The sequence below is a fragment of the Vanessa atalanta genome, chromosome 18, assembly GCF_905147765.1.
Source record: "Vanessa atalanta chromosome 18, ilVanAtal1.2, whole genome shotgun sequence".
Taxonomy (NCBI): domain Eukaryota; kingdom Metazoa; phylum Arthropoda; class Insecta; order Lepidoptera; family Nymphalidae; genus Vanessa; species Vanessa atalanta.
Genome location: NC_061888.1, coordinates 7,577,021 through 7,589,974, shown reverse-complemented (window position 1 = coordinate 7,589,974; position 12,954 = coordinate 7,577,021). Strand labels below are relative to the sequence as shown.

At 31.8% G+C, this 12,954-nt stretch overlaps 1 protein-coding gene across 2 annotated transcripts in view; it reads left to right on the top strand.

Annotated features, from left to right (window-relative positions):
* The window catches only part of LOC125070927 (neuroendocrine convertase 2), a 110,733-nt gene extending 99,106 nt beyond the window's left edge, over positions 1-11,627 (top strand). For both annotated transcript variants that reach the window (XM_047680947.1, XM_047680946.1), the window contains 7 exons: positions 5,929-6,041; positions 6,922-7,122; positions 7,817-7,892; positions 9,197-9,354; positions 9,854-10,018; positions 10,409-10,526; positions 10,939-11,627. In XM_047680947.1, coding sequence (XP_047536903.1) covers positions 5,929-6,041; positions 6,922-7,122; positions 7,817-7,892; positions 9,197-9,354; positions 9,854-10,018; positions 10,409-10,526; positions 10,939-11,112 — 1,005 coding nt within the window. In that variant the 3' untranslated portion in view covers positions 11,113-11,627. The remainder of the gene's footprint in view (positions 1-5,928; positions 6,042-6,921; positions 7,123-7,816; positions 7,893-9,196; positions 9,355-9,853; positions 10,019-10,408; positions 10,527-10,938) is intronic.
* The last annotated feature ends 1,327 nt before the right edge of the window (positions 11,628-12,954 follow it).

Here is a 12,954-nt window from a genome sequence, read left to right as displayed (position 1 = left end):
GTGTGCATAAACAGAGGTATACTCTGTATATTTACGTTCTCAAGGGACGGCAAACCGACACGTTCAGAGAGAGTTGAAGCGTATAAGGTTTTACGTGCTTGCTGAGTGGGTGTAAACATTGCCGATTTTCAAACTTCCTGCTACTGAGAATTTCTATACAAGAGACCGAATAACTTATTTAAAACCCAAGAAAACCGAATAATAATAACTGTGGAGTTATAAAGCTGTCTATACAGCTACAGCTGACGATATACTAAGGAAAGTTGATGAATCAACGAATAACAAGGCTCGACAACGATGTGTACAGTTTTATTCACAGCAAGCTAACATTTTATATTTTTATCAAGTACTTATTATAATAAAACACGTGCATTATTCTCAGACAACTTAAGTAATATTTAATTTTTCATAGGTATGTATAATGTTATGTAGTTTGTTTTATTTATTGCACTTTGCTAACTCAGGTTCTAGTTAGTTGGTTTAACCGACTTATAACTTATACTTGACGTATAACTTTTTTGTTTATGAACCGATTTTTAATCCGTTGGGATAATTGTGGTTGTCAATAATTATTTACGGGTGTTTTATTAAAAGTATATTAAATAATCTATCATTTACGGATCATCATTGGAGACCTCTCTGATTCCGATTCAACTCTTTATCATAACCTACCAACTTACTCAAACTAATACGATCTATAGAGCTCTAAGAAACCCTTACAGTATATGACTGTTACTCTAAACCAATTATTCACAAACTAAATCTATAATTATTATTTTACCAAGTCGCGAATACGTTAAGGTGTTCTAAGATTGTTTAATTAGTATTTGAATGAAGCTGTTGATTACCAAGAAACCCGCAATGAGCGGTTACGTTAAACGGGGCGAGCCAACATACGTGCATATCAGCGTGTATGAATCTATTTGCATCCAAGTACTCGTAGGGACATAAAGAGGGAACAGAAAGGATTATTTGTTCAGGGGAATTGAGTTCTTAGTGCTTCTCTTATCTACGTATGATCCAGGACGCTCGTGTAATCTTCGACGTTCTTTTGTTTATTGCTCTGTCTTGTTTTTTCTTTGAATATTTAGTATTTAATAATCTTCTGTCGCTGTCGTCATTTAATTCAATTGATCTATTCTGTCTTTAATTATTTTATAAAATTTGATAACCCTTCTGAAAGAAATATTTCTTTTGAGCAGTTTGTAATACAGATAAAATTTCTTCCTATTTTAATTTTGGATTTATTTTTAGATGTTTCGTAATGAGGTCAGTAATACAATATATTAAATTAATAAAATTTAATATTGAAATATAGTACGACGATTATGTAAATGTTTACGAAAACTTCGTACTATTACCTTAAATAGACTTTTATAAAATAAAACATTTTTATTGTTGAAGTAAGTCGTACACTTGTAAGTCGTCAACATAAAACGAATCTGTAATATCTGAAAAACCGGTAAATCCTATGCTTAAATAAAAGACATTGAATGCTTTGACGAGGTTTTCGTTTGGACGCAATTTCCTTCCACAGAATGCTGACGTCGCAAAATGAAAGCTCGACTGAGATTTCCTGAAGGTAATGGCTCGCAGCGAAATGGCTGTGTCGGCGGCAAAAAGCGGTCTGTGTTTACAGGAATATAAAGAGTATCTTAGGGTATTTAGTGAATATTATTTTACGTTCTAGAATCCTGAAGTTTATGTATCTTATATTTATTTATTAAACATTATTGTATGATCATTTTTATACAGATACAAAATTCTTCTACAAATTCTTAACAAGGAAAACATCGATAATATATAGAGGCTTATGAGATAGATTCCGTTGTGTTAGGTTCGAATCTCGAGTCAGAGCTTAGAAGTCGATATTGGTAGTCTCTCGGAGAGCACTTAAAGCCAATAGTTTTGCCCTGTATCTTTCTCCGGTCGTGTTAAATAGAATTTCTATCGAATTGTGGAATTGAATAATTAGAAGTGTTGAATAATTGAAGAAATAGATAGTGTAATTGTATTGTAATATATGTATATGCTAGAATAACATTCGCGTCGCATCGCATCCGGTGTTTTGAATGTAGATTCTAACAAAAAAATCGGTAAAAATTTAGGAGTTAATTTTTTTCATCAATTAAATCAGATATGCCAGTGGAATATTATTGACATAAATCAATGAAAAAAGAGTAACTACTGAGTTTCGGTTGATCTGGGTATAATCCGAGCCGTTGTTAGATTCACATGACGATTCACAACTTCTATGAGCCGATGCTTTTCTATTTTGTCTTCTATTTTGATGATTTTATTGTGTTTTATCGCATTTACAAGGATTTGCTCGTGGAATGATGAATTGAAATTGTGGAGATAAAATCTTCTTGTTACCAGTGCCACTCGTAATTTTACTTGACGAATAGACAAAAAAAAATGATCGTTCAGTTTTATTGAATTGCAAATAATCGATTTCATTTATTCGGTAGAACTAGTCAATGGCGTTTTATAATTTAGATACATAATAAAAATAAAACCAAAAAAATATATAATCTGTGCAAAACGTTTTTAAAGGTGAGTACGCGTTATTATTTTATATGAGTAGGTACAACTAATTTATTAAACATAACTATTAATACTAACTAAATTTAAGATATTCACAGTTTTAAGGAACAGACAGACAGTTCTATTGTTATTTATTTCTATAGATACAGTTATTTGATTATGTAATCCTTGATGTTTTAGTAAATAAAAATGTATTTGAATTATTTATTCTACGTCTTATAGCGTTTAAGAGATCCCTATTATAAAATAAGACGGCCTTTTGTTCGTTGTTCTAAAACGATTTATTTTTAGTTATGACTTCGATCCGTCGGATTTGCCAATATCAAAGAATGTGTGTGTGTGAGTGATCTAAATCACTTGGTTATTGTTAATATTATAACTGTTATAGCTACTGGCATTGTCACATATTTGCCAATGATTCCGTGCTGATAAATAGTAACTCAATTGTATTTACCTATGTAATTCAATTGTTGGAAAAGGGTACGTGAGTATCGTGCCGATTTTTTCACGGTGACATCTACATGTTGAAGCAGCAGCAGCTTCATTAATTTAATTTAATTAATCTTATATCGACTTTTGTGATAAAATAAATCACTTACAGTTGAATTGCAAAATGGAATATAGGTTATATATAGTCCAAGTGATCATGGATTCGAATTTATCCAAATTCATTGTTTAATTTTTTGATAATATTACTCGCGCTTGCTGTTTCAATGACCTCCAGAACATGAGTCGGATTTAAAAGTCTGGAGGCCCTGGGGAAGCAAAGTAGTGGAGGCAGTAGACCAACAGAAACGTGGAGACCCTAATAATTATATTATGAATTAATTAAAATATTTTTATTCCAATCAGTAAGCTGTAATTTATTTACTTGTATCGGTAACTTTTAAAACAGTAAATAGTAACATTATTATAATTTGACTTTATGGAGATGTTTGTTAACTCGTCGGAATATCTCATATTGAGGTCCTAGGGCAGTTGTTTCAGTTGCCCTACCCTAAAACCGGCCCTATACCAGAGAAAGTGCATGTTGGATAAAATTGTACCTAATGTATATGTAAAATTATTATACCCGCCAACCCACAGTGGAAAAACGTGATGCTATAGACTCCAAACCTTTCTCTCAAGAGAAGAGGAAGCTTTTGCCTATAAGCGATAGATTTACCATCTCTTTATATTTAATGACTCCCTCGTAGGTGTAGAAGGTTAGGTTAGGTTATTATGAGATACTGATTTGAAACCTTGGACGGGGTAAAAAAAAAAGTTTAAATTGGCTTTCTTGGGTAGCTGCCTCGAGTTTGGAAGTTGTCGGTGTTTATTTCCTTGAACCCTAGAAGGAATTAAAGGTCGTTGTGTTGAATAATGCGATAGGAACGAGGAGTGCACTTATGTTCTTAACTCTGCTGTATATGTATATCTCTTTTGTTTAATCGGTTTTTCTAAAACATTTGTATACAGTCTGCCAAATGTGCCACATGATGGTAAGTGGTCACCTTTAATAACATCGCCAATGCGCCACCAACCATCGAAACCGAAATGTTATGTCTATGGTAGCTGGACTTAGACTGGCTCATCCATCAAACCGGAACATAACAATACTGAGTATTGTTGCTTGGTGGTAGAATATATTATGAGTGACTGGTACCTACGACTGTCATAGCCGAAAACAATCAGGAGGATGTCCTCATGATTGATTCGTCATCCTAATTTAATTATAGAAATAAATCTGCTGGTTCTCGGGGATGGTATGTAAGTATAATGACTGTAGCTACTTAAACAAAATATCGATATACAAAATACTTTAGGTATATAGTTGTCAATATAATATATTCTATTTCTTAAATATTTTAAACAGCAAAAGGGACTGTTTACGGCCAAATATTCGACCTCTGAAAACATTCCAAGTTCAATCTAACTTCGTAAAGTATTCTCTCCTTTGTGATTTTATATATATACTAAATATAAAAATGGCTTCGCTCGGGTAAAATAAATAAGACTAAGCAAATAAAAATATACTAACTACCGTACCCCTGCACGAAATTATTATTTGGAACACACTTTCTGAACGCACCCGTAAAAGTCAAACATGGCCGCCCATTGAACTCTCATGTCTCTGTCATTGAATTTCGTGGATTTAATATCGAAATATCTTGATTATACGAAAATTGCAGATATATGTCGTCGACTGAAAAATCATTATTTTTAACGATCTATAATTGTGGATAGGTTTCGATTGGGTCGAACGTAGACCTGCACGAAATGATTTATAAAGAAGATTTTTTTTTTGTAATATTATAAGCCATAGTTAAAAACTATGGCAATAATATGTTTATTTATAAATAATAACATTATTTGTTATTTTTTTATATATTTTGAATAAGTCGCTCACCGTATCTGTCTATTTAAAGTTAAATTAGGTATTACTATTATTAGTAGAGATTACTGTCTCATTTTATTTATAGTCTATAGTCATAAATGCACTGTCGGCATCAAAATCAACGAATATAAATATCTGTACAGTTTATTGCACAGAAAAAATAATTTGTACAAGAAGTAGTAGCTTTGAGTCAAACCTCAAAACGTGTATTAAAGGTTGTTACTAAGCGTACAAAAAATTCTTATGATACTAACTCATACATACACATAACTATACAAATACTATATATACCTAATGATAAAAAAAAAACAATAAGTCAAACCATCAAGTTAATATTTCGCTTTCGTTAAAAAATACAATATAACTAATTATTTTATTCCCCTAACGTGGACTCATAATAACTCGAGGATGTTACGTATTTCCCTCGGGTCAAGAACAAAATTATCCGAAATATTAAGACATGATACGAAAATATCCGAATCGTTGAAAATGTTTGTCATGAAATAATGTGAAGTATTTACTTAGTATTCATTTACTTTACGGATTATTTACTAAAACATATTTATAGTTTTATTAACTAAACTTGATGAGTTTGATTTTATGAGTACTTCGATGATTGATCTCGTGATCTACGGTTCAATCAGAAAAAAAAATGCATTGAAAAAGTCCATTTATTGAGGATAATTATGTATACTAAATTTTTACATATTCCAGTCGGCACAATTTGTAAATATGTTTTGATAATAAACTTAAATTTGTAATTTGAAGATTTTTGTTTAGTATCGTAGAGGTCCAATACGAAATAATTTCGCAACACTTTGGTGTGAAGGTCTACTTATAGATTTGATCATATTATTTAATATTAGATCAATGTGCCTCTCTTATATCGTACTTTATTTGTAAAACTTAATGCGGCAGGAAACAACATAATCCAATTTTTTTTAAATTGTCGAATGGAACTTCATTGATTTATTTCTTTATTTACATTATATTTCTGTTCTTAGGGTCGAAATGGACTGGGTAACATATATGTATGGGCGAGTGGTGACGGTGGTGAAGATGATGACTGCAACTGTGACGGATACGCCGCTTCCATGTGGACGGTGTCAATAAACAGGTAACATGCAATACGATTACACACGTTGTCTAAGAGAACGATTCCAACATTTACCAATATATTGTTACTATATTTATATATACATATATATAGTTCATCTGTTTGTTTATCACTGAACTCCTCTCCTTAAGAGGACCTATTTTGAAGATTTGTTAGTGTCTCTTAGAATGGAAGGTTTAGTTTGGAAAAATCTTTGTATCCTATCGCACTGATGTAGCACTGCATTCCAAGATTTTAACCTTAAAATGTAAGGGTACCAAGATTTATTTAGCAAATGAAATAAAAATCTTATTTCACCCCAATGTAGTCAGGATTGGTGGTTATTTTAATGTACCTAATATAACAACGAAGACATTGTCCGATAATGGTTATATAGTAAGTGTAACTAATTGAACGCTGCAGCACTATAACGATGGTTGATGATGGCTACAACAAATTGATAGGCTATAATATCATTAGTTTTTTAATTATCCATTTGATGTTATTGGAGATAATATTTAGGAAAGTATAATATTTTTTTTTCAATTATAGTTATTTTTAAAATTAAAACTATTTTAAAAATGATCTGATTCGAATTAAAAAAAAATTAATCGTTTTTTTCTTGATTTATAAATTTTGCCTAGCGAGTGTTTAGCACAAACATTTTATTGTTTTGACAGAGCATTGTTTAACGAAAGAAACACGAATACTACTAGACAAAACTCAACCCACATGACCTCAATATTTGAAGATTTGGAGAATTGACATTTATTTATTTATAATAGCAAAGTTTGTTTGACAGATTGTGTTTATAAGAAATGACGTAGCTGTATAATTAAAGATGCCTGTGGGCGGATGTGTTGAGTGAGGAGACTGAAATAACTTGTAAACATGTTTTCAGTGCAATAAATGACGGCCAGAACGCCCACTACGATGAGTCCTGCTCGTCGACTCTCGCAAGTACGTTTAGTAACGGTGCTCGGGATCCGAGCACAGGGGTGGCAACTACAGACTTGTACGGGAAATGCACTGCGACTCATTCTGGAACTTCAGCTGCTGCGCCTGAAGCAGCTGGAGTATTCGCTTTAGCTCTTCACGCGAAGTTAGTAACGTTTTTGTAAATTATTTAATTAGTTAAATAAACTTCTATTATTAAACAATTCCAAGACAGAGATTAAAGAATTATTTAATAAATAAATATAATAATAATTAAAAAAAAACTTTAGGCGAGTTAATAGAAAAACAAACTAAAGTATCTACTTTAGTAAACAACACACTTTTCTCATAAAATGACAAAAATATTGGCACTTAACGTCACACCCATCGCTAATAATGGGTTCGTATGGCTATTAATACCATGTTAATCATAATCATTTATCGTCGTGACGTGAGCGTTCATCGATCGTAGAAGATACGTAGCTTTACATACTAGTTGCGAAATATGGGACCAGCAAAAACACACGTCACTTACGACTAAATGTAAAAATGTACGTCATTCAAGTAGACTGACGTTGTTAAGGTTTATTTTTTAATTACGACTTAAACAATTTATGTTTTATAATGTCAAATGAACTTGATGTAAAACTTACGAAGATAATAAAGGAAGAAAGGAAAAAGTACTATAGTTCATTATTCTTTTATTTAAAAAGATTATCTTTTATAAATTCGTATAAAAATATTTTAAAAAGAATATATCTGAGGGACTTCTCGTCTTGATCGAAAGTGTTGTCTTTGAGAGATTGTATTGTTGTGAATATATTGTAAATATTGTTAATTACTTTTTTTATCTATTTTAGTCCAAATTTGACATGGCGTGATATTCAGCATTTGACGGTCTTAACTTCAAAAAGAAACTCCTTGTATGATGCGAAGGTAAGTATCAAATACAAGTTTAGGTATTATTAAAAAATACTTTATTTCGTAGGATTTCTTAAATACACTAAGCGAAATAAGATTTTCGAATTCAGAAAATAATAATGTTTCAGAGATTTTTATATAGGTACTGTATGAAAGATAAAAAGCTCGACAATGTACATTTCGAAAGCTGATCAAATTTGAACAACTAGCTCAGTCGATCCTAAGGATGCTCCACAACACTAACGTTTTACTAATAAAACTATTAGGTGCCACTGGTAACCATGTTTAATCAAAAAATTTATAAATGCTATATGCAAACAATTAGCGAATCTTGCCATCGCGATTCAGAATTATCTACAATTTGACATAACGCCATCTAGTATTTACAAGATGAAATATGTACATTAATTACGTATACAAATTACTCGAATTTTATTGCGAAATAAGTACCTTGTTACTCGTATTTGGGTAAAAGGTATTGATTGGGTTTATCAAATGGAGTGATTTTTTATTGTTCAGAGTCGAAAGAAAGAGGGTTTCTTACTTAAGCTTTAATTTTTTTGTAAATACATAGTGTCGTTTTATCTGCCAACATCTTGTTAGATTCAAATACCCAAGGTTGGTGACGCATTGGTGTTGGAAGGAATATTTCTTAAGGCACCAATGTCTACGGGCGATCATGATTATTTACACCTTTATCGGGTGGCCTATATGCTCGTTCTATTTTATAGTATAAAATAAAATTGTAAATATTATTCGTCGAAATAACTTGGAAAGCAAATTTTATTTAATTTATTTCCCCTTTGAAATGTTAAAATTATTCTGTCTGTCTTAAAGTAAATTACTGACATCTCATGAAGACAATTTTCGTTTCGTTTTATAAATTAGGAACCTCTTTCGTTGTTTACGCGGAATTTATGCCTACAAATCTGGCCCTGTTATTTAAGCTATTCTTGTTGCTACTATTTGTTTATCACCGATTAACGCGTTATCTATTGATAAGCTTCTCTATAATGTTTATAAAGAGCTACATTGTAATAATCGATTACGAGAACATGGAAATAAATTACTCGCCAACGACTTATTTTACGCAAAAAAGCACTGATATTAAAATGATTTTCGAAATCTAATTATATGTATACATAAACTAAGTTTTGTATAGGAGAAAATTTTTAACGTAATTTTATAAAACGACAGACAATCTGTCGAGTTACTGACTGTTAATGAGACAGTATAAATTGAGCCAGAACTAAATGATATTTAAATCTCAATATTTGCGCGTGTAATTTTCATTGTTTAACTAATTCAATGCATTTCAGGGCCGTTTTCATTGGACTATGAACGGCGTTGGATTAGAGTTCAATCACCTTTTCGGTTTTGGAGTTCTTGATGCGGGTGCTATGACTGCGTTAGCGGCTAACTGGCGCTCCGTCCCACCGCGGTACCATTGTGAGGCCGGCTCTGTGAATACTCATACGTAAGTTAAATTGTAGAAAATCTAAAAACGCAAACCACTAGTTGACATCTTTTGTTAATTTCTAAAATATGTTCTATAACGAAGTGGCGTTACTTTAAATTAAACCTCGTATAATAATTTGTATTAGATCATTTATTGTTTTATAATTTGTCGATTCTGAAATGACCACTTGGTAGGGTTTGTGCAAGCCCTACCACTGTCATAGATTCATATATTTTACCACCAAAGAGCAATACTTAGCATCATTGTGTTTCGTTGTAAAGGGTGAGGGAACTAGTGTAACTACAGAAATAGAGGATATACCATCCTCGTTCCCACATTCTCGTGTTTACAATGTAAATGTTCGTTAATATTTCTTACAGTTCCATTGTGGGCATTTATGATCACTTACAATCAGGTATCCCTTGATTGATCCCGATCTCTTGGAATTTTGTCTCTTGGGCCTTTAAAAATGAATATTCATATTATAGTTAAATCCGGATATTGTTTGTATTTTCAGCGAAATTCCATCTGAGGATAGCATAACACTACATATTGAAACCACGGCTTGTGCAGGATCACCCAGTGAAGTCAGATATTTGGAGCATGTTCAAGCCGTTGTAAGTGCGAACGCGACGCGTCGAGGAGATCTTGAATTTTTCTTAACAAGTCCCATGGGAACAAGGTATACTATTGACTGAATGTTATCATATATAATTCAGTACTTGTTTTGAATATTTTAAGGCATACATAATAAAGTCAAAGGTATACGTAAAAAGATCAAGAAAAGGAGCCCAGGGATTGGTCCAGTGTCTAGAAGATATGAATTTTGGTCCGTCGTCACGATATAAGATGGGCGTGAACATCGTCCGAAAACTCTTATAAAAGATAATCAATATTTAAGACCAGAGAGAAAGATAATATTTAAATAAAAAATGTATAGATTTTGATGCTTATAAACGATAAGATAAACGAGCATATACACGAAATAATGATTGTGAAAAATTTCTAGTAAATTTTTAATATATTTCCAATTGAAAATGGAAATTCGTTTCATATGCATGAATATTTTCAGATCGATGATTCTAAGCAGGCGAGCTAACGATGATGACAGCCGTGACGGATTTACTAAGTGGCCATTTATGACTACTCATACTTGGGGCGAATATCCGCAGGGGACCTGGACGCTTGAGGTGCGGCTTAATGCGATTTGGTTTTAGGCATAATCTAAGAATCTTATTTAAGAAAAAAAAATAGCCATAAAGGGCATCAACCGTAATGTTACAAACTCTATTTCCTTGTTATTGTTTCTTGTCTTATTTGTCTTAACGGTTTGCGGTAATGATTTATAATGACAAAAATTGCAAAATTTTTGTCATTATAAATCATCAAATTATAAATAAGCCTTAACATACTCGTATGAGAGGAAAAATATTTTGTTTTAGAATGCTTTAAGGTAGGTGGTAAAACAATTTAACGATAATAAATAAGTAAAATTGTTTTTCGTATCATTAACTATCATTCAACGACATTTTTCATGAAACAGAACAAAATAAATACACTGTAATAACTATTAAAGATTAATTCGTGTCTTATACAATACAGGCTCGGTTCTCCGGCGGCTCTGGACCAAGCTCTGCATCTGGCTGGCTGCGAGGCTGGTCGCTGGTGCTGCACGGCACACGGGCTCCCCCTTACGCGCAGTTGCAACCCCAGGACCCACATTCCAAGCTAGCCGTCGTCAAGAAAGCTCATGAAGACAACGCGAACGAAAAATAGACACCGATTACGATGATCTAGAAATGATTGGATTGATTTATTTTTATTCTTGCACAATTATCATGATGGTTTATTTGAGATTATGATTATTTTCAATGATTTGCTGTATTTGAATTATGCCACTGATGAGTAAAAAGTAACTAGTATATTTAATTTTTACGTTTATCTTAGAGTGGAATGTTGGAATGCTCATAAGTAGACGTGGCATGTTGGCCGACGGGACAACGGCACGTAATTAAATCATTATGCTAACGCAAATAAAATTACCTTGCACCGATTTATGATAATAAACAAATTTTTGCCGAGCTCTTAATAAGAGACTTATCGCACTCGTATATTAATGGTGGGGGCGCAAAATACAAATCCTATTCTCATAACCGACTTCGATACAATGGCCACTTCGGAATGAATTTCTCCTTCATTATACTTGAAAATTTATTTCTTAATTACGTGTTAATTGTTTCTGTCTTACGTGCCCGAACTTCAAGTGCTTTTATCGTGCTATTAAGATTATTTTACGCATATATTTTAATACGATTGTAATTTTTATGTTAATATATAATCAGCGTTTTATAGGCATAGACATATTATTTAATTTTTGTTGGTGGTAGTTTTTTTTTTGATTGTATATTACCTAATCGTAAAACGGTAAAACAAATATGTCTCTGTATTCGGAATGATAAAAATATTACGATTTTTTATTGAAATCAATTGGACTTGATATCAAATTAATGTAATTACTCATATATATAATTGTATACAGTAGAACCTTGATTATACGAAACCTGAATCACCTAAAACCTGCCTTAGTTAATCCGAATGCTTAATTATCCAAACGTTGGCCCATTGCAGACGCTTGTCAATTAAGAATTGGCGATTTTATAATATAAAATAGCATTTGACTTTTTAGGTGTTTTATATTACAAGGTGTTGTTTTTGTTTGATATTGTTTCAAAGTTTCGATTATCCGATCCTTTGATTTTATCCGTACTCGGTCCCAAATATTTCAGATAATCGAGGTTCTACTGTATATCGTCTAATTTTATTTGAATAATGACCAACTGGACTGAAGAATCCAAGAATTTAAATTCGTAATAAAACTACCTCGAAGATATTTTTTGCATATTAAAATAATAAATATCACAAAACTCCTTTCATTTCTAGATCTTTGGGTGATAGAAGATTGTAGATATCTCTAGCAAGACTTTCTTCCAAAATAAATAATCTTTAATCTTATTGATAATACAATTTTCTTAATACAAAATATATTCATTGTCATATTACATATATCAGCGTCGTTATATGATATCCCTGAATATAAAAAATCATATGACTTGTAAAATTTATTAAATTATATATTAAGGTCTATACACTAATGCACAATATATACATACATTAAAATAATCGTGGTCAAAATTTGCCCCTTTTTTGTTTTGCTAACTCTATATCAGTACCGTTGGCAGTATCATAAATATGGCAATGTCATAAATATTTAAAAAACGAAACTACATTACAATTATACTTTGCTTAATCAAAAGTGGCCAAAATATTAATTAATGTCGAGATAGTGTGTATAGAACTTACTATTTTTTTAAATTCAAGTCATATATAACCTTCTAAAACTAAATCGCGGAGGGGCCATGAGATATGAAGCCATTTTCATAATACTATATTAGCACCTCAAAGTATATTCAATATGTCTATAAAGTGTAATGAAATATATTTTTCTAAATCGCTCGTTATAACAACGAGCATCGTCATAATTCATATTGATGGAATATCACTCAATTTGCATACTTTGATGAATTCCTTTAATTCTTCCAAACATATTTACGTAAACGC